Source organism: Echeneis naucrates, chromosome 22 (genome assembly GCF_900963305.1).
Source record: "Echeneis naucrates chromosome 22, fEcheNa1.1, whole genome shotgun sequence".
Classification (NCBI taxonomy): domain Eukaryota; kingdom Metazoa; phylum Chordata; class Actinopteri; order Carangiformes; family Echeneidae; genus Echeneis; species Echeneis naucrates.
Genome location: NC_042532.1, coordinates 15,030,087 through 15,051,034, shown reverse-complemented (window position 1 = coordinate 15,051,034; position 20,948 = coordinate 15,030,087). Strand labels below are relative to the sequence as shown.

The 20,948-nt window shown below is 40.8% G+C and overlaps 1 protein-coding gene across 3 annotated transcripts in view; it reads right to left on the bottom strand.

The window, feature by feature from the left end:
• Nucleotides 1-406: 406 nt before the first annotated feature.
• pcnt (pericentrin) overlaps nucleotides 407-20,948 on the bottom strand; it is a 31,779-nt gene continuing 11,237 nt past the window's right edge. The window contains exons 19-61 of one of the 3 annotated variants that reach the window (XM_029494552.1): nucleotides 20,723-20,842; nucleotides 20,552-20,627; nucleotides 20,340-20,444; nucleotides 20,090-20,201; nucleotides 19,953-19,993; nucleotides 19,736-19,870; nucleotides 19,325-19,571; nucleotides 19,065-19,215; nucleotides 18,260-18,713; nucleotides 17,541-17,738; nucleotides 17,296-17,367; nucleotides 17,081-17,185; nucleotides 16,602-16,754; nucleotides 15,775-15,921; nucleotides 14,302-14,462; nucleotides 13,519-13,691; nucleotides 13,143-13,324; nucleotides 12,866-13,028; nucleotides 12,425-12,667; nucleotides 11,724-11,956; nucleotides 11,386-11,493; nucleotides 10,851-10,871; nucleotides 10,243-10,479; nucleotides 9,976-10,149; nucleotides 9,682-9,834; nucleotides 9,306-9,476; nucleotides 8,185-9,210; nucleotides 7,053-7,223; nucleotides 6,737-6,926; nucleotides 6,229-6,563; nucleotides 6,033-6,132; nucleotides 5,387-5,559; nucleotides 5,026-5,301; nucleotides 4,707-4,843; nucleotides 4,460-4,589; nucleotides 3,539-4,330; nucleotides 3,232-3,444; nucleotides 2,783-3,007; nucleotides 2,425-2,648; nucleotides 2,258-2,337; nucleotides 2,035-2,155; nucleotides 1,793-1,920; nucleotides 407-860 (exon numbers count right to left, since the gene is read on the bottom strand). In XM_029494552.1, the coding sequence (XP_029350412.1) occupies nucleotides 829-860; nucleotides 1,793-1,920; nucleotides 2,035-2,155; nucleotides 2,258-2,337; nucleotides 2,425-2,648; nucleotides 2,783-3,007; nucleotides 3,232-3,444; nucleotides 3,539-4,330; nucleotides 4,460-4,589; nucleotides 4,707-4,843; nucleotides 5,026-5,301; nucleotides 5,387-5,559; nucleotides 6,033-6,132; nucleotides 6,229-6,563; nucleotides 6,737-6,926; nucleotides 7,053-7,223; nucleotides 8,185-9,210; nucleotides 9,306-9,476; nucleotides 9,682-9,834; nucleotides 9,976-10,149; nucleotides 10,243-10,479; nucleotides 10,851-10,871; nucleotides 11,386-11,493; nucleotides 11,724-11,956; nucleotides 12,425-12,667; nucleotides 12,866-13,028; nucleotides 13,143-13,324; nucleotides 13,519-13,691; nucleotides 14,302-14,462; nucleotides 15,775-15,921; nucleotides 16,602-16,754; nucleotides 17,081-17,185; nucleotides 17,296-17,367; nucleotides 17,541-17,738; nucleotides 18,260-18,713; nucleotides 19,065-19,215; nucleotides 19,325-19,571; nucleotides 19,736-19,870; nucleotides 19,953-19,993; nucleotides 20,090-20,201; nucleotides 20,340-20,444; nucleotides 20,552-20,627; nucleotides 20,723-20,842 (8,488 nt within the window). In that variant the 3' untranslated portion in view covers nucleotides 407-828. The remainder of the gene's footprint in view (nucleotides 861-1,792; nucleotides 1,921-2,034; nucleotides 2,156-2,257; nucleotides 2,338-2,424; nucleotides 2,649-2,782; nucleotides 3,008-3,231; nucleotides 3,445-3,538; nucleotides 4,331-4,459; nucleotides 4,590-4,706; nucleotides 4,844-5,025; nucleotides 5,302-5,386; nucleotides 5,560-6,032; nucleotides 6,133-6,228; nucleotides 6,564-6,736; nucleotides 6,927-7,052; nucleotides 7,224-8,184; nucleotides 9,211-9,305; nucleotides 9,477-9,681; nucleotides 9,835-9,975; nucleotides 10,150-10,242; nucleotides 10,480-10,850; nucleotides 10,872-11,385; nucleotides 11,494-11,723; nucleotides 11,957-12,424; nucleotides 12,668-12,865; nucleotides 13,029-13,142; nucleotides 13,325-13,518; nucleotides 13,692-14,301; nucleotides 14,463-15,774; nucleotides 15,922-16,601; nucleotides 16,755-17,080; nucleotides 17,186-17,295; nucleotides 17,368-17,540; nucleotides 17,739-18,259; nucleotides 18,714-19,064; nucleotides 19,216-19,324; nucleotides 19,572-19,735; nucleotides 19,871-19,952; nucleotides 19,994-20,089; nucleotides 20,202-20,339; nucleotides 20,445-20,551; nucleotides 20,628-20,722; nucleotides 20,843-20,948) is intronic. The other 2 variants (XM_029494553.1, XM_029494554.1) reach the window with 2 other exon arrangements.

Here is a 20,948-nt window from a genome sequence, read left to right as displayed (position 1 = left end):
TTAAAAGAAAAGATGTAAACAAAGGCAGGGAAACATCACCGATCAAATATTGATGTGATGGTCTTGTTTTAATTTGTGCTCAATGTTATCACAGCAAGTCAATATTATCAGAAACCTCATAAAATGTATTTAATAAATCCAATCAGTATTTCGTAAATTTTACTTATGGGTACTTTTTTAAAGTAGCAAAGCAAAACTGTGGAGTGAAAAAGTCAAAGCAAAAACCAGGCCATTGCTCCTGAGTGTACAATTGTCTATCCTGCATTAAAGATTAAATATATGAAATCATACCAAACATTAGATATGGGTCTTCTCTTGGAAAATTAGTATTTGTAAAAAACATTTATTAAACGAGGATACACAGAAATTCCTTGCTGCCATAAAACAAACAGTCCAATTAGTGATCCCACATTTAAAATATTTATTGATTTTATGGTAGAAACATGAATAATACAAAAACATATTTTTCACCTTTATGCATTAGTATATAACCAGCTGCATTGATCGTGGATTTGCAATATAAAACCAGTGCACATTTAGACACATGAACATCAACCTCATTTACATAACAAAAGATCTTAGAAAAATGACAAATGCTACTTAATATAGTCGAAAACCCTTGTTCTTGCAACATCTCAAGACTGACCTTCAAAATACAGAGCTACAGAGTACAAAATTGCAATAGAAAATCTTAAAAAATAATTTATGTAACTTACATAAAAATATTGCATCCATCAAAAATGTCAATAAACATCAGATGTTCATTTCAATGATATTCTAAATTTATATAAGGCATGGACGTAGTTGGAGCAATACTCAGCAGTCAATTTACTTTGGGGGAGGCTGGAGAACAGACGAGCCTGGGGAGACACAGACAAAAAACAACTTTTATCTCAAAACCTTAATTACTTGCATTACTAGCAACCAATGCATCATACAAGTTAAAAAAAAAAAACCCAAAACACTGTTGATAGCTGCACTTGTACTTCTTCGAATGAATTCAAAGACCTCTCTAAACACAGCAGTGGATTTGCAGATTTCAGACCCTGCTATAATTCAAACATTTTATGTCCAAGGTTATTTGCAATATACATAAATGAAACTATGAATTATAGGAGTGTCTAAAACCAGCAGGACATCCTTGTTTAGAGACCAGCGTATTAACTGGTGCACTTACTGACTGCTGTAAAAATCAGCACCCATTTTGAAAGGAGCATTGTGCTCTTTATTGTTTGGTGGAGTGAGTATTTTACACTCACACTCACCTGGACCATACAGGTAAAGTGGCGACAAGCAGCTCAGGTACAGCCACGTCCTGTTCTCCTGCAGCCAGCGCTGCCGATAACCAATCATATCAGGGGAACAGGCTGACTGTATCCTCCTTTCCTCTTTAGGGGGCACGGCTAAATGAGTCCTGCTTACTAGGTTGGGAGATGATAGAGCACAAAGGTTTTTGGGATTTCATAACATGTTCCCTGGAAATGTTAGGATGCCCATTAAAACATCATAATATTTCTAGAAATATTTGTACTGTCTTGTACTGAACTTATCCTAGATAATGAATGACAAAGAATAGAAGAATCTGAAATAAATAAAAAATTCACCCAGTGCCCGATGACTACACACCTAATTTTATTTAGGGTGCTCACAAACCGAGGGGTTATCAATTTTGGATACCTTGAAACTTTTAAGGAATCGCCAGAGTGATTTCATCTTTTCCACCTTGGTGCACTTAGCTCACTTTCTTTCGCAAGAATTATTTAAGCCAAACTACCAACTTAATGCTTCTCACCTTGCCTAGCTCCCACCAGCCGTTGTTGAACTTTCTCAAGATGGTGGATATATTCTGTCAGGGAGCGCTCTGGGTCCTGAGACGTACCCCCTGAATGCCCCGAGGCCAGAGTAGTGTTTGAATATGTCCTAGAGAAAGAAGAGATCTTATTTAAAGGGAAAAAAAAAATCTAGTCTTTTACAGAAATATTTTATTTGAAGTCTCAAGGTTTAAAAATTGTTTTGCTAAGAAGGAAGCCAAACCTGTTATGCAACCTGAAGGGTGATTTGCTGGGTGGAACTAGGGCTGACACTGTGTCTCTGTGTGGGGGTGATTCAGAATTTGATTTTGGCTGTTGCTGCCGTAAAACTTCAGCTTTAGGCCCTGTAAAAGACATAACAATTAAAAAAAATAAATAAATAAAAACAGATTCATAGACCCAGTGAAGCAGTGTAAATTATCTTTAACTGTATACAGTGAGCTGACCTGGCGCATGTCCACTCCCAGCCCCAGAGACATATAGTCTTTTGATCGCCCGCTGCCACTTCCTGGTCAGAAACCTCATTCTGTCAAAAAGCAAATAGTGTTTGTTTTATCCATACAGAAACACAATGTACATTTTCAGGAACTTTTACTCCAAGTATGCTTTCTACCTTGAGACTGCAATGACGACTCGCACAACAGCCCTAAATCGTCCAAGGGGTCTGTGGGATGACAGTGGAGGGGAGGGCCGTGCTCCCATATTAGCAATGAGGCACAGTGTGGCCTGCTCACACTCTTGGAAACCTCCCAACAGCAGCAGCAGGTAACGCTTCTGGTACACCAGAGCTTTCCTGAAGCTCTCAGCACGCAGGTAACGCTCATACAAACGCTGCAGCTGGAAATCAGAGGTAAACAGAAGTTTTGCTTGCCTCATTACTGTTTTTAGGATGAAAGAAAACCTATTTGAGCTTCTCAAAAAGTTATACCATCATGCTATTTTAATGTGTTTGCGCTGCATTTCCTGCTGACCTTGTTGTTGCTGTTTACATCGTTGATGGGCCTGTTTTCAGTTTCTGCTGTGATCTTAGCAAGCTCATTCTCCGTGCAGCTGAGCTGGCGCTCCAGGAGTGTGAGTCTGTGTTTGAGAGTGGCTTTATCCTGACTCAGTGATGTTACCTGCTCTGTTAACTCAGAGTTCTCCCTCAACAATCTGTCCAGCAGATTGGATGGTGATGATGAAGACGTAGAATCGATCTGCAGTGATAAACGTAAGTTTATTTAATCAGAGCATCAGAGCACCATATGGGTCCATTCACACTTGTAAATCTACATGGCTACCGTTATATATACACACTCCCCCAACAGTTGTTAAATGGTTAAGATGTCAAAGATCAGAGAGACTTTCATCATTACCACTATTACAAATATAAGAAGGTTAATCTCCTACAGTGTTTATGTAATAATAACCATTTATGTACCTGCTGGTTTTGTTGTGAGCTGCCTGTCTGTGTGTTGTCGGTCTGAAAGTTGCTTTGATGATGTGAAGTTGAAGCCTTGCGCTGCTGCCCCGTGGCTTTTCCAGACAGCCTGTGAGCAGCCATCTCTCTCTCCTCTCTTTCCAGCTCTGCTAGTGTGTGTTGGAACTCCTGAATGCGGTGCTGGTCCTGTTGCCTCAACAACTCCAACTCACACTAAAGTCAGAAATGTTCATCAGGAGATTAGTGTGTGTATATTAATGTAATATGTGCATTCATTATGAGAAAAAAAAAAAAAGTAAAAGCTTACCAGTTTATTATTGGTCCTCTCCTGTCGTCTCTCCCTCTCCATCTGCTCCTGCCTCCACTTCCTCCTCTCCCTCTCCATCTGTTCATCCCTCTCCCTCTCTTTGTCCTTCAGCAGTCGGAGTCTCTCCTTCAGTTCTGTAAGTTCCACTCCTTGACGTCTGAACCGCTCTTGCTCCACCTCTAATGCATGAGTGGCTTCCTGTTTCTGTTCCTTCAAAGTCTCCATAGCAACACGCTGTCGAGTGGCGGCCTCCTGCTCCTTCTGTAGCCCTTCTCTCATTGTTCTGTTCTCCTCTTCCCATTTCCGTCTGCTCTGCATTAGCTCGGATCTAAGTTTGTCTGTTACAGCTGCCAGCTCCTCCCCTTGCCTTCGCTCCTGTTCCAGCTGGGCACGCATGTCAGAGATGAACTTCCTGTCTCTGGCAGCATCAGCCTCATGTCTGTGGCGGAGCTCATCAACCTGTCTGGAGCATCTGTCTCTCTCTTCATCCAGCTTCCTGTGAGCATCTGCAAGTTTTGAGTGAATCTCACCTAAACGAGATTCTGCTTCAGTCAGGAGATGCTCCAGCCGAGACATTTCTTTTGAGTTGACATCTTGCTGGTGAGCAGAACGTTGACGTTCATCTTCTAAGTCCTTTTGGGTGTCACCTAGTCGCTTCTCCAGCATCAAACTGCGAGACTGTTCAATCTGAAGCTCACGTTTGAGGTTGCTACAGGACACTCTTTCCTGCTCTACCTGACCCTTCAGAGCCATAAACTCTGATCTCTGCTGCTCAGAGGATATTTGCATAGCCTACAGAAGGAAAAGAAGGGTAATTTTTCTGAGTTTAAAAAAGGAAAGTTCACTTTGATTAGTTTTCTCCATTTATGCTAAGAACATCTACATCAAACCCCTTTGAAAATGTTTCAGCCTGGGTCTTACCTCTCTCCTTTCCCCTTCTTCTCTTTCTTTATGGACAATCAGAGCTCTCTCCTGCTCCAGTTGTTGTTGAAGCTCCTGCACTGTGGTTTGCTCCATTTTCAACGCTTCCTCAACTTCTGCTACAGTTCTTCTACAGAAGAGAATTTGTAGCATTACTTCTCACCACTTTTTGTTGCATTACATGAAAGCATGTTAATTTTAACTGACAGAGCTAGTTCATTTTCCAAACAGTTTATACAGCACATACCTGAGTGACTGTATTTTGTTATTTTGCTCATGCTGAGTGTCATGAGCACATTTTAATTGTTTCTGGCTCTCCTCTAGTTCTGCTTTTAGTTGGGATTCGACCTGTCCATCAGTGTGTAGCTGATCTCTGTAATCAGACTGAGGAAGAAAGATGAAAGGTCAACACAGTCTCAGTCTTGTCAAATGTAATAAAATAGGAGGTAAAATAAGTGCAGAATTTAAAGAAGGAACTGCAATATACCGTCACATAATTGTCATTTACACCTAATTTGCATCAGCATATTAGTGTAAAGTCTTTATTTAAAGCCACAGGTACTCACTTGTGTATGCCTCTCAGCCATTCGACACAGCAGCTCTCGGAGAGCAATCACAGTTTCTTGCAGTGCCCTCTTCTCCTGGTGCCAGCTCATGGGAGGGTTGGAGGACGATTTGTCCTGAAAGTTCAATAGGGTGGATCTGTCTTCACAGTTAGGCTGTGTCTGGCTCATTGAGAATGCTTTCATATCTGAGGCATGAGGTTGAATAGAGCAAGTGGCACGACGTTGGGACAAGGTGAGAATTCTGCAGCTTTCTTGATATACTTTTTTCAACAGAGCCTGGAGAAAGATGGAAGAAACTGAATAAAATGTACACCTTACTGCCAAATAAATAGAATAATTGCGAAGTGTGGCTGAAGCCTACCTGAAGCTCAGGTGATAGCAGGTCATCACTGTAGCTCATACTTCCTGCAGCACTATCTGTGTTAACTGTTGGATTGATTTCTCGGCAGCGGAGGTACTCAACAAACTGAGCGTCCAATCTTTCTGTCTGTTCAAGCTCCACTCGCAGCCTCGCACCCAACTCTGAACTAACATCTGAACCACAAGAGGAGAGCAGATGGGTTATGTCGATAAATCTGGTGATATTCTGCATTTTTCTTCCACAAAAAAGAACAACCGTAAAATTAACCTCTTAAAAATATGTATGATATTTATAATATTTTAATATTTATTTTATAATCTTTAATTTTATTAAGATTTGCCTTGAACTGTTCTGTGTTAGAAATTAATGAGTTTCACTTTTCCTTGTTGAATTTGATCTAAAATTTAAATACCACAAGTTGAGGCAACTGGAATTTCTTTACATTGTTTAAAACAGCTCAAATCTCATTCAGAATTTTTTTTCCCCAAGATCTAATAAAAAAAATAAAATAAAATAAAATAATAATAATAATAATAATAATAAAAAAAAATTTGCCTTGACATAGTGCCTTGAGAAAACCATGACCTGGGTAACCAAAAATCGCTAACAGTCATGCAGGCACCTGGCTTGGTGTTCAAATACTCACTGCTTCCATATCCATCACTGGCCCATTCTGGTACTGATGAGGAGGTGGAACCAAGGGGAGATGGAGGGGCTGTAAGGTCAAGTCCATCCAACTCACGCACCTAAGAGTAAAATTGCAAATATTTAACCCCATCTGAAACAAAAGCTTCTTACAGAGTCCACAAAAAGCAGCAGGTTTAGCACGTCACACAATATACCTTGTCAGCATCCAGAGAGTCAAGAATGGAGAAGTTGTCAGAGATTGACACTGAGCCTGGGGAGTGGGTGCTCTGTGTAACTGGATCTGGTGTGATGGTCCTGGAGAGGGGAGGCTCCATCACAGCCTTGGGAGAGGTCTTGACCTGGGGCAAATCCAAGCCTGTGCTGTCAAGAGCACTGAGCTCAGAGAGGCGAGAGGCTAGAACAGAGGTGTGCAGCTGTTCTGCGATTCTGTCCTCAGAGCACTCAAGTCTCCTTAAAACCTCAGGAGAACTCAGACAGGCTTCGTCGCGAGAGACACTAACAATTTCCAAAAAAGCTCTGCAAGAGTTATCTGATGAAGGAAGAGAAGAAATTTCAATATGGTACATTTTTGTTGCAGTTGATGCCATTTGTTAGTGAGGGAGATGTTTTAGTTCTTAACACAATGAAAATGTCACCATCATGTGCTATGAGGGTAAAATTAGGAATATAAAACAATCTACGTTTCAAGACTCAAGTCCCCACCTTTCTGTGTGAATCCTTGTTGATGATGAAATGTGTCCTGTTGTTCACAATGTTGTCTGAGTTCCTGTAGTTCTTTGTGTTGATAGGCCAGTTCCTCTTCCTGTAAAGCCAGGTGCTCCTGTAAACCTTGAAGCTCTGCCTTCAGCCGCTGGTTATCAGTTTCCAAGTCACCAAGTGCCCGGTCTTTGGTCTGATACATAGAAGGTGACATTAAAACCCAGTTATGACTTATAATACAAATAGAATGGGAACTCTAGCCCATTCTGAGTGTCTCTCCTTCTATCAGACATTGTGAGCTTGGTTTTTATATTCTCACCTGGCCTTCCTCATGCAGTTTGTCAGCCCTCTCTGTGCTGGTGCTTAGTCCCCGTTTCACTGCATTCAGCTCTTCACTCAGGATCTGATTATCTGCACTCAGTCTTTGGAGCTCAGCCTCCTTCTCTCTTAAGGCAGCATCTGCTTTAGCCAGGGTCACCTCAGCATGTTTCTGATTATAAAAAAAAGAAAAAAAAAAAAAGAGGGGAAGTATTCATATTAACGATAATTATCATAATGGTCACTTTCCTGGAGAAGGTGTGTGTATTCAAACCCTCTCCTTTTCTTAATGAGTTAAGTGCGTTGCAATGCAACAGAATTTTAATGAGCACCACATGTTGTAAATGCAATGTTTACATCTAATGTTATCTTCTACATCTACTATTAAAAATTATTTTAGCTTGCTGTGACCGTTATGCCAACATTCAGCATGTCAAAAGAAACGGTGCAATGGAACAAAGCTTGACAGAATAGAAAGATTTGCAGCAGCACAATCAACGCACCTAAGTCCCCCTTATAGTAACTTTAAAAAGACAAAAATTTCTCCTCACCACAACTTGCCACAACGGATTGGAGCAAATTGAGAAATAAAACGAGCGAGCTTTAAAAACAAGAGGCAACAAGATTTTCCGCCTTCTTCCTCATTTTAATGTCACTTCCTCTGTGAGAGATTCTACCGTCTCTGTGTAGAAACACGTCATTACGTTCCTAACTATAAACAGATGTGGTCTTGCCTGCAGTCATTACTGCAGCTGTAGGGGCACATTTTTTTCTGAACATGAAGCTTGTTTAATCAGCTTCACAAATTTAGCTGGGTGACTTTCTATTAAAAAATGCAAATATCCAAACATGCACCATCCTGGTCTGTGGGTCAAGTCTTAAGGCCAAGTCGGCATTCTTGACCACATATCTTTTAAGCAACATCAAACATAAATATTTGCGTTGTAGATTAAAAACAAACTGAATTTTATGGCCTTCTGTTTTCACAAACTGGGTAGATAATTAAAACTCAACTTAGATCTAGCATCAATTTGAAAGTGACAGCATCTTTTGAGAAGATTTCTGGTTTCTACTTTTCAGTGTGCCTTTCACAATGAAAAACAATACATTTTACTTAAAGTAATGATACTCACCAGCACTTCCTTCTGAGCTTCTTCTTGAGTGGTTTCTTTTTCATTGAGCTGTGCTGTAAGGTCCTGAACAAGGCTTTTCATTGAAATTGCTTCTTGCCTATGTCTTTCAATTTCCTCCTGGAGTTGCCTATCCCTCCTCCTCAGTTCCTCACATTCAGCAGAAAGCTCTCCTTTCACAGTCTGAAGCATTTTAATCTTTGCCCTTTCCCCTGCAACCATTTCCTCCATGTCTACCACCTCAGCTCTTACCTCCTGCACTTGCCTCTCCAGAGTGAGACTGGTTTCTCCGAGGACCCCCATTTCTATTTTCATCTCCTGTTCCTTAGTTTTTAGACTTTCAATCTCTCTCATTCTCTCCTGTTCTTTCTTTTGGAGGTCAGTAATCAGGGTGTTCAGGTGGCATTTCTCCTCACGTAGAGCACTTGCCTCTTCAGATAGAACTTTCTGACTGCTCTTCTCCTCCTCAGATCGTTTCCTCCTATCCCTCTCCTCTTCTACCTGGACTTTCATCTCTAACAGCATAGTTTCCTTGAGGGTTAGGAGACTTTGGAGTTCATCTGCCTTTTCTCTCTCAACTTTCAGCCTTTTCCCAAACTCCTCCCCATGCCCTCTATACTCTTCCTCCTGTGAGAGAAGTAACTGCTCCAGTGCTTCTTTCTCTGCCACTGCAGTCTCAAGCTGATTCTGAAGGGCCTTGAAAGAAGACCGAAGGGATCGTGAGGATGCAGAATGAGTCATACTGAGCTCTTGTTTAAGGCTGCTTGGCCCAGCGCTCCTGTCCTGTTCCAGGACAGCATAGTGGTGAGGTTCAGGGCTCGGAGCAGGCGAGGGATTGATACTGTCACCATCCTGAGAGTCACTAACTTCATGTAGGTTGGGGCCTAGTGTGGCGAGTTCTGCCTGCAGGGTACTGATGACCTCATGAAGGCGCTCCTCTTCCTCCTCTTTGTCCTGACGCACTCTAGTGATTTCAGACTGAAGATGTTCCACCTGTGATTGCAGATCCTCAAGCTCTACCTCTAAAGCCTTTTATCAGAAAGAGAAAGATGAAGAGAAGACACATCATCGTCAACTCTGTATTCCCACACTGTATCTAAATATTCTATTTCTTTTATGTCAACCTTGTTGTCCTTGGTATTCTCCAATGCCTGTTCAAGCTTTTGGATCTCATTGTTGAGGTGGTCGATTTCCTGGTTTTTCTCCTGGAGCAGTGCTGAGGGAAGGGTCTCTTCCTCCAGCTTGCTTTGTTCTGCTTTCTCCTCCTTAATTATAGTGAGTGTTGACACAGTCTCCTGTACACAGAGTTGTAAATGGCAATAAAATTGTAATTAAAAAAAATAAATAAATAAAAATAATAATAATACAATTACAGGGATGTAAAGTAGTGCAAGTCTGACATCAAACGCAAGAGTCAGATTCTCCTACATCAACCAAAGATCAACCCAAAATGCTGCCACCCCCCCAACGACTGTTTTGTACGGAGACAGTAACTCGAACCTTTAGTGCAGCAATTTGTTCTTGGAGCTCATTAACATGAGCTGCATTCTGATTGGTCACTAGCTCAAACTGTAGAGTCAGGTGTTTTAGTTCCACCTCTTTGACGCTCAGGTCTCTCTGCACATTCTCCAGTTGACCCAGCAGCAACTCAGCCTGAAAGACATTTTTATTATAAAAAGACTTGTATTCTTTTTCAATCTATTTTTGCAACCAAATGTAAATCAAAAGCCACCAATTATCAGCTACAATGAACCTGGTTACATTATACCAGCTTTGCACAATAAGCTTACAGACCTCTTGCTCTTTGCTCTGTAGGCTCTTCTGAGCAGTGTCCAGGGCATCCCTAAGCTCCTGAGTGGGGTCATGCGTGTTGTCATGGTAACAGTGTCTTGTCTCATCCAGTTTGGACTGCAGAGCAGAAATCTGAAGCCTGTTAGACAACTGCTGCTGCTCCAATGCTTGTTTATCCTGAGGTGCGAAAAAGGGTGAGTATAATTCTGAGTAAAGTGAAGGTGCATCACTACACAATATCCAAAGTTGAAAGTATGCATTTGATCTTACTTGTGTGAGTTCCTGTTCCCTCAGCTTTGCTCTATGGAGCTCTTGTTCAAGTTGACTGATAAAGCCATTGCTTTCAGTGCTATTGAGCAATGCTTGTTGTAGTTCTCTGATTCTCCCAGCTAGCTTGTCTATCTCCTCGTTGCGTTCTGCTAGATCACGCTGTGCCTGCTGATTGGCTGTGAGCAAGGAAGCATGGTCCTCTGTCTTGTCTTTGATGATAGCTTGTAGACTTTCCACCTGCAGAGGCATAGTAGTAGGAACATTTAGGACAAGAGTCTAATATTTTTAATGAAGGAGGGGGGCTAATGGGAAAACTGTACAGCTTGTAATTTAATAAGCCATTCCAGACCAGCACCCACTGGCATCAAACAGCAAAATCAAGCCATTCCAGAGAGCAGTGAAATGGAGGTGAAATACACGAGATCAGCAAAGCAGAACCAAATGAATATTAGCAATGGATGATGAAAAGGTAATGAATGAAAAAAATGTAGAGCAAGCATATGAAGTACAAAAATGTATCTATGTATTCCATTGAAACAAGGACATACAATACACAGCATGCACAAGAGTCAGAGGAACTAAGAGTACACTACAGTTAGATTTCATACCTGCAGAACCAAGTCCTCAAACTACAGCAATCCGATCAGCACAGGGATAAACACATGGCAAAATCAGGCAAAAAAACAAAACATTCATCACGTCAACCACGTCAGTCACACATTAAACAAGTCAAAATCAAATGCTACACAGTTATAGTAACTTCTACTGTCTAAAAATATCAATACATTTTGCAATACTGTTATTATGCTTTAAAATGTCCATACTAAAATAAACTGACTGCCCCCTTTGTGACCTGAGTAGACTCAATACATTACTCCATGACTCAAAACCAACATCTGAATCTATGCTATCCACAGCTGCCCTTGTACAGCAGTACAATTCCAGTGAAGAGGAAGAGAAGAGCAGAGTGTGGGAATGGCTATGATCCTGCCAAAAAGTTCGTTATTCTGTGGCTCTTACTCCTTAGATTCTTAGTTTTGCATAGGGAGTACTATGTGGCAGAAAAGTCACTAAATTGAGGTCAACAATGGGAAAAATGAATGACATGATTGTTCACTGTTTATAGTCAGCTATAGATCTCACCTTGTGGCCTTTGTTATCTACAGTGGTTGTCTGTCTGAGTTGGGCTTCCAGCCTTCGGATCTCCTGTTGGAACTCGTCTCTCTCATGTTCACGCTCTACTGCTTGCTCCTGTGCATATAGGGAAGAAGAGCAAGACAGTGTCCCCTACATTAAGCAATAACAAAAGTAATCATCTGTGGCGTGCTTCAAAAAAAAAAAAAACAAAAAAAAAAAAACTACGACAGCGACAAGTATGTAGTGTTAATCCAACTGTAACACTCAAATAAACAGAAAGGGCAGATGTATTGGGACTTTCATTTTAAATGTACAAATCAGAGACGTAGTAATTAACACTTCACCTCTATAAACTGCCGGTCATGTTTCAGTTGTTTCTCAAGTGCTTGGACACGCTGGGTGAGGTCTTCAGTGTGGGTCTTATGGTGCAGCTCTGTCTCCAGGCCCTTTGTTTCTTGGTCTTCCAATTCTCTCTCCAAGGCCCTGAGGCGCTGAGACAGAGAGCCGTGATCCTTCTCTGCCTGCCGCTGCAAGTCCAGCCTATCCTGAGTCAATCGCTCTGTCTCTGCTAGCAGAGCTTAAAGAATGAGAGATGATGGTTACCCACATTGTTTCCTTAAAAATGTAGTAGCACACAAACATGCTGGACATTTTGTCCTAAAAAAAAAAAAAAAAAGTTACTGAATGCACTCAATTTAACGTCAGATCTAAAATATAATTTAATAGGAAAAACAACCATGGATAACACAACACTCCAATGGCCATTGCCAAAAGCTACGAGCAATGGCAGAGTTTCAACCATCAACCTCACACAGCACTGCAAATACACTGCATAGTCATTTCCCACCCCTTCCACAATCACACAAATACTCCACTCTGACCCACAAACCTGCGTCAGGATCTAAACTGAGCCAATGGCCTAGGGAGAGAAGACACATCTGAGCGCAGACATTACATAAGTGAAGGTCAAGTCCACTAAAGAGGTGTTGTAACACTTTACACAGACAATCTCTAGAATTCATTGGTTTACGCCCTGTCCACTCACCTTTTTCCCTCTCTCCTAGACCAGCAGAGAGATGCTCCTTCTGACGTAAGAGAATTGTGTGTTCTTCACTGAGCTCCTGATGCTTCAGTCTGAGGGTATCCAGCTCTCTAGTGAGGCTCTGCATCTGGTGTAACTTCACCTTCAGGTCCTCCAACTCCTCCACTAACCTCTCCTCTTGTGCTTCCTTTTGTAGCAGAGTCTCCTCTAGGACCACTTTCTCAGCCACATAGCCCTCTATCAGCCCTAAAGAGATGAAGCAAAACTTCAGATCATTGTGCACGGCACTACAAACTGCTGAATATGTTTAAATGCCAGTACAAATAGTGTAATTGGAACATAGGCAGAGGAGAAAGCGTGACAACATTCAGTGGATTAACTCCTGTTACTCAGCAGCATAGTATAATTCAAGCAAAGCAACGCCAACGAGGACAGAGCACTCACCCTCTGCCTTGTGGAGTTCCAGCTGGAGTTGACTCTTCAGCTTCACCTCATTATCAAGCTGTTCCAATAAGAGTTTGTGCTGTATAAGGAGCTGGGCGGAGTCTTCTCTGCCCTGAGAAAACCTTTCCTCCAGAGAAACATGGACATCATGAGTCTGCTCCAGCTAGAGAAAAGTAAAGAACCCCACAGTTATTAAACAGGTAATGATTTATCTTTGTTTTTATGTGCATTGTGAGAAATGCGTTTGGAAGAATCAGTGGATCTATGCATCTTTTACCTGTGTGTTGGCCTGGTTAAGTAGCTCCAGTAGTGTGTCTACTGTGTGTCGCAGGCTGCTGCAGGCATTTAGAGCTGCTTCTTCTCCCCCAGGATTGATCTGAGTATCTGAAATTAGCAGACTCTCACAAAGCTGCTGGGTCAGCTCCAGGTCGTCTGATGACAAGTCTGCAACCAAAATACCTATTTAAAAAGAGTCAAAATTATTTGTTGTATTGATACAAATATTGGCTTCTTGGTCTCTGAAGAACTGAATCTTACAATTTAAATTACATGTACTTCCAACAAATTTCTGTGCATCAGCTTAAGCCAAAAGATCTAGTTTCCAGTGAGATCAAAGTAAGACATAATGTAGCTTCAGAGTAACCCAGACATACCTGACTCATGTGTATCTTTGATTCCTGCTGAACTCTTCTGATGAGTCACCTGCTGAGATACTTTGGTTCTGGCACTAATCTTCTGTCCAATAAGCTCCTCTGTTGTCACAGTGCTGCGGAACATCTCAATCAGCACCTTACCCAGCTTTTCATTGGCCTTTTGCAATTCACGCCTGGAAGAACCAAAGTAACATGTCAGACACACATAGACCAAGCCAAGTGCATGACCATGTCGGGGGATTATTTGTTTTGCACCCTTTTTTTATTACAGGTAAAAGGGAAAAAAAAAAAACAACAAAACAAAACATACCAACCACCCAAGTGTGTTTTGCCAGTAGACTGAAGATGTTAAATCCTAGCTTATTTTCAGTAAAATTGAATGGTAAATAACATTTTCATTACTTGAGCACTGACATACTGTATAACATGCATAAATCTCATCTACCTGTAACTGCTATATTAAAACTATGCACACACCATTTAGTAGACAGACCTTACATTAAGATGTGCCTTGGGTGATCCAATTGCAAGTGGACACGTGATCATTTCACACTTGGCAAATGAATACAACTCCAGATACATCAAAATAGATGTCACTGGATTTCACTTCTGCTTTACTTTAAATTCAAATAAAAATATAAGCATTTAAATAATCTAACAAAAGGGACCATTGTCAGAATGAATGCGAGCGAGTGTGACATGGAGGGGCAGAGTAAATATGGGTGCCTTTGACAGATTTATGAAAAATCAGGTCTGAACAGGTCAAAAATGAGCATCATGTACCTTTCCTCTTTGGCAATCCGCAAGTCATCAGTGAGCATTTTTAGGAGGTTGCCTCCCTCTTGACTTTCGCGTTCCCTTCTTTGAAGTAGGGTGTCCAGGGTCTCCATCTCTGCACGCTTCCCTTCCAACTCTCCCTGCAGACAACCAACCTCCGCTTGCAGCTGGGAAAATTAACACAGAAAGCTTGTCAATCCCACTCGCACTAGCCCGTGGACCTCCGCTCTCCCACTAGTGCTATAGGTTTAAAAACGAAATGGCTGTCAAAAAGACGACAATTTACAGCGTGATTCCTGGCATGGCAGGAGATTCAAGGGTAAATGAATCAAATGACAACATTAAAACTCTTTGTTAAAGCAGTATGAACAAAGCCAGCTGGTCAACAACGTCCCAGCAGAACAGACATGACAAAAGCAGTGGAAGTGTTCGACATACAAAAGAAAACAAGAGGCAGTCAAAACCAAATGTTAACATTCAGATACATCAATAACATACCTGCAGAAAGACACAATACAGTCTAATTCATACGCACACACATTAAGATGATCAGGCAAGCATTGCAGATTACTCTGCTTAAACTCCAAGTCAGTGGAGAAGTGATGAACGCCAACTTCTGGATGCACTGCTGTACTTTCTCTCTGTGGAGTTTTCTTCCAGATCTTTTTCTTACCTTTCCTTCCCCAGGCAGTCTATTTGTTCCTTGTGCTATCACCATTTCTTCCCTCTATTTTTCCCTCTCTCTCCCCTTCCCATCAAACACACTTATGCAGCGACCTGCCTCAACAATACAATTGTGTTGCCCCGACAACAGAGCCCTCCCAAACTCTCAAAGCTTCTCCTTGCTGGCCTCATGGGGTGTGTGTGTGTGTGTGGTAATATCGCACATAAAAAAGCCAAGCCGATCAGGTGCCATGGCAACAAGTATACAAATTATTTTTTTTTTCTGCTTGTTCAAACAACACTTGATCAATTTGCACAATTAATAGAGATCCAAATAACTACAGAAATCACTCGTGAAGTGAGTCAAAAACGTTTTAAAAACAAAACCTAAGAATTACAGAGCATTGAAGCAATAACCAAGATGCTTCTCTTTCCCCAGAGAAGCTCAAACTATTCCCACCATTTTTTCTGAAAGTAAAAAATCTGTTGTTTAATTTATCAGTTAATCATTTCAGCTTTACTGTTTCAATCCACAGGAGAGTGAATGTAAAAGACAAACGACAAGATCAGTACAGTGATTCATTGATATGTCTTTAAGATATAGTGTAAAGGAAGACAAATCCATGGCGGTGTCAATATAATAATAATGGCCTCATTTTTATTTCCCATTCACCTCTAAGATTGTTCTTCGAGCTTTAATATGAATAATACACATTTTCTATGGCTTATCTGGTCTTGCCCTTAAGCTTCTCTTGTATTAAGTAAAACAAAAACAGGAGATTGTGCAGTTAATTCATGTATGAGTGTATCCAGTACCTGAGCCACTACAGCATCAAGCTGCTGCAGCTGGGCAGTAAGTTGACTCATTTTGCTTGTGTAGCTCTGCTCCTTCGTCTCTTGTTCGGAAGTGAAGCTCCGCCTCAGGTTCTCAAGCTCCGCCTCCTTACGCTCTTCAAACTCCAACTTCAAATAAAGTGGTGGTGTTGGTTCATGAGTTAAAAGATGCAGTTTAGCGCGAGTTTTTTGTTTGTTTGTCTTTTTAATTCTCCGACAAAAATGTCTCAGTGGTTTATAGCTGACTACTGGGCTCACTATTCAGATGGTCAAATGCTAAATATCTGGGAAAAAAAGTACCTTCAGCCCTAAAACCTTCTGCATCAGAGGATAAAAAGCTTAGATTCGTCCCATTTAGCCACTGTTCAGATGGCACCAGCATAAATACACGCCTGAATCAGCAGCATACAGATTCAGAGAGCAAAAAGACAGACAGGAGCTCTTCTGCATATATGATGGTGGGATTATGTGGAAACTGGGTTTGAATAAAGCTCCAGTGGGACTGAGCCCAAGAGAAAGAACTATCCCTAGGAGTGAACTGGTGCAGCTGTAAGCTTAGAGGGGGCAGTGTCATAACACACACACACAAAAGCTCACAATAATCCAGTGGTATTACATAATGTTTCGGTCATTCATTCAGAGTCAAATAAACATGCAATGTAGAATTAAATAAGTTTTAGAAAGGCCTTTCTGGTGTTTCCTTAAATAGAAATTATTTATGTATGGCCTAATCGATATAAAATTTCAACACCAGTCCCACAGAACTAACCACCCTGTCATGTTGCCCTTCAAAGCATCTGCTTTTTTACCTTCAGTTGATTAATCCTATCCTGATGTCGCTCCTCTGATTGGATTTTGAGTAGCTCCACCTCCTCTAGGAAATGCTGACGTTGCCTTGACGACCCCTCTTCAAGCTCCCTGCGACAGGCCTCCAATTCCCGCGCAGAGATACCTCTCAGTTCCTACAGTAGGACATGTGTCATTAATACCAAACAGGCAGTTGGATGAATCCTTACATTTAAAGCTTCTGAGAAAAAAAATAAAAAAATCTAAATAAATACTCGGTGCTCCCACACATTAATACACTATTATAGAGGATGGACAATGACTCTGTGTAATCCTTCCTCTAATGGGCTGTGAGAGCAAGAGAGACAAAAACTCCAGTGACAACGATTAGAAACAACTAGCAAGGCAGAGCATGGGATCTTCATTCAGCCTGTAGAAGTCACACATTCCCTTCTTTCCTCATGCAAACACACGATGTAAAACAATGATCAATTATACACACCTCTAGCTGGAGCTGGTGCTGTTCAGTGAGCTGCTCCTTCTCAGCACTGTAGGCAAGTGATAATTCCTGGAGAGCAGTGCTGTGTTGTTGCTCAAGCTCCAAAACCTGAAAGCACACAGGGTGTACACACAAATACATTAAAACATAACTTAGGCCGAAGAAGTCAAAAACTCAAGAGTTGAAGGTTTTCTCTCTGGGCATCTCCAAAACACTACCTGCTTCTTGAGGGTCTCCAAGGCTTTACAGTGTTCAGTATCTAAGGCCTCTTTCTGAGCAGCCAGCTCACTCTGCAAGAACAAATCAAGGGGAAAAAAAAAATAAAAAAAAAAATAAAAAAATTAGTTTAAGTAGAAGTAATAGACCAATTGACAATTACCCTTATTTTTTGTTCATTGGGTGTATAACATTTTAATAGATTAAATGTAATTCAGTAATTCAAGGTAAGAAATTGGGTTCTTACCTTGTGAATGTGACTGAGCTCTGCTGCCATGGCACTAAACTTCTCCATGTGCATCTGAGCCAGTTCTTTCCTCAGGTCCTCCCTGAAGGTTAGCTGTTCTGCAGTATGGCGCTCCATTATCTGCCTATGCTCAGACTTCTGGCGAGTCAAGTCTTGACTGTACTGCTCTTCAAGCTGCACCATTTCATCACGCAATGTCTGAGTTCGGCAAGACAATAACCTTGTTAGTATTTAGTTGACTCTTAAACAGAGAAGTCCAAACAAAGTTTAGTAAGGATTTAAGTTTAAATATAGGAATTTAAAGACATCTTTTAAAATATATATTTACACATTAGATTACAACATAGTATGGATGTACAATGGCATCCCAGCAGAAATAATATGAACTTATATTATTCATTGTTACGTCACATTTTCTCAGTCATTCCCAAGAAAATAAAATACTTCTTACTCATACATAACTTAAATTAGCACAATCTGTATTGGATTAATGGCAAAATGTATGAAGATTGATATGATGAAGATATGAATAATTTTTTTTTTTAATATAATCAATTTAAGTTCTTAAGATCTTCCATCTGGTAATCAGTTACAAAAATAATTTTGGAACCACCATAAATTCCTTCATTCATTCTGCATACTGAACAAATTTAATTTGGTTGTTTTTATGGTCATAAACCCCATTTAAGGCATTTCACTCTAAATGAGCATTTTCTTACTTGCACTTCCTTCAGGTATGTGGCCTCCAAAGTGTCCATATTACCCAGCATCCTCTTTTCTAATTCATCCCTCTCTTCCTGGTGTTTGCGACTTAACTCAGCTTCTAGGGCCTCCAGCTGCACCTGATTGGTCTCCTGAAACACGACCTTCAGACTTTCAACCTCTGACTTTTGTTTGGAATCGAGAGCCGCCTCCAGGGCAACAATCTCAGCGTTGTGTTTGGATTCAAGCTCGGTAGACATAGCTGCAAGCTGATCTCTGTGACTGGCACTGAGCGAATCTAGCTGTGCTTTGTATTTGGCATGGAGTGTGTCCATCTCTTGTGAGTGTTTGTTGAGTAGCATTTCTCTCTCGCGATCCAACTCAGTTTGATGTTTGCTCTTCAGCTCTGCCAGAGAAATATCATAGTTCTGGGCGATTTGCTGCTTCAAAACAGCTTTTTCCTCCTGAAACCTGAACACAGATAAAAAGGTAATTAAAACAGTGGATTAAAGGAGAAATTGGACACTTTTTTATTGCAGCTGAAAGGTGACAATCCATTTTCTTTTGTTTTTTTATTATATACACTTCTGAACAATTACTCAATTTATAGAAAATTCATCAGTTTTAATCAGTTTCTTGTCTCTAATATAAGAATTTTTCATTTTTGTTCTACAACCACATAGACCATCTATAAAACCACAAGGAACCTTTTTTCATAACACCTTAAAGACACAACTCAGGGTTTTAGAGTCTAACCACTGACAGACCCCTTGACCTCCAGCTGCAATAACAGCTATATTCTTTATCTCAGACAGGTCTCACCTCTCTTGGGCTTGAAGTAACTGCTCTTTACTCTGCTCCTGGAGGAGAGCCGTGGCTTCCTTGATTTCTGTTGCTATGCAGCTCTTTGCCCTTTGCAGCTCAGCGTCATATTGGGACTCCAGTCTCTGCCTCACAATTAGGAATTGTGGACCTAATGTTCAATGTAAAATGTTATCAACTCATGGAGAGCCAGTACTGATCTGCCTGGAGACTATAATTCATCGGCATTATGAAAATTATTTCTTCAAAAATGATCTTACTGTCATCATTGTCCAGTGCAGCTTGTAGAGACTTTAACTTTTCATTCTCCTCTTGAAGTGCTTTCTCAAGGCGTGTCCTCTCTTTTGTAAACTCCCTGTCAAGATCTGACCTAAGAGCCGATATTTCGGCTTCATGCTTCTCCTGGCATTCTTCCCTCAACCTCTTCATTTCCACCTGCACTTGGTGTCGCTCATGTTTTAAAGCTTTTTCAAGGCAACTGAGTTCCCCAGCAAGCTCCTGTTTCAACTGTTGGAGTAAATAGAACACACCCAGTAGCATAATATGAGATTTGGACATGTTGAATAAAAAATTTAAATAAATCTGTTTTCATATAACCATTATGTTAATCCAATCCATTTAAATACTGGCCAAGATGCCTTTTTAGAACTAAGACTTGTAAGCGTATGTACCTTCCGTGTGGTCTCCTGCATTTCTGCATTGTGCTGTTCATTCATGGCAGCTAGTCTGTTTTCCAGGGTGTGGATGATGGTCACCCTTGTCTGCAGCTCCTCAGCATGACACCATAGCCTCTGTTCAAGCTCAATCTAAATAAAATCCCAAAAGGTTTATATGATCTGTAAACTCAGTGGAGTTAGTTACATAGATTATATGATTGTCTTTTCTTACCTCAACCTGCCGTGCAGCCTCTAATTGGACTTTGGTAAGCTCTACAAAGATGTTTAAAAAAAAAAAAAAGACACGCGATGACACGTCATGTCCCAACAAAACTGCATGTGTCTGTATTTCATAGATGTTATGTGTACCTCGTAAGTGACTCTCAGAAAGTTTGGCTTTAAGTTGCTCTAATTCTAGGGCATGACGAGTCTTCATCTCCTGCAGCTCTTCATAGTAATGGTCTGTAAGATCTGAGCGAACCTAACATGAAAGCAAAAAACAAGCAAATGAGAAAGCGAAGCTACCATGTTCTAAGGCCCTCTCATATTAGCTTATTATACTTTTGCACTGGAACAAAGAAAATATATTTATGATTGAAATACTGAGTTTGAGTCTGACCTGCTGCACTTCTTCCTTAAAGGAAAGAGCCAAGGAAGATTCTAAACTAGCAAGATCCTCTGAGTGCTTCACTTCCAGTTGAAGGCGCAAACTATCAAGCAACTCCTGGATGAGACACAAAATACAACATTAAGATGCAGTGTGATGAAGATCACAGAAGTAACGGTGATTGGTCTAGTAATAGCAGCATATAGCAGTACATGGCACTTTACCTGGTCTTTCTCAAGTTTAACGCTGGTGTCAGGAAGAACATATTTTTCTTCTCCAGCTTCATCTTGAGAAATGGAACTGATATAGGGACCAAAAGTATTAGTGTCATTCACATTTTATGCAATATTGTACAATTACATACATCTGGTTGTGATGCTGACTTGCTGGAATACCGGTCATTTGTGGTTTTAAGCACAGATTCCTCCAAAGCACGTTCTACTAGCCTTAACTGGAGTAGAGCAATTTCTTCTCTGTGGCTCTCTTCTGTCACTTGCAATCGCTGCTCAAAGTACCTACAGAAAGATGAAGGTTAAACTTGTGAAAATTGACTGGGGTCAGTGAGAGGAAGATTGATAACTGACAATCTTGTAAACTGTGGCCACATCTTTAATGAAGAGC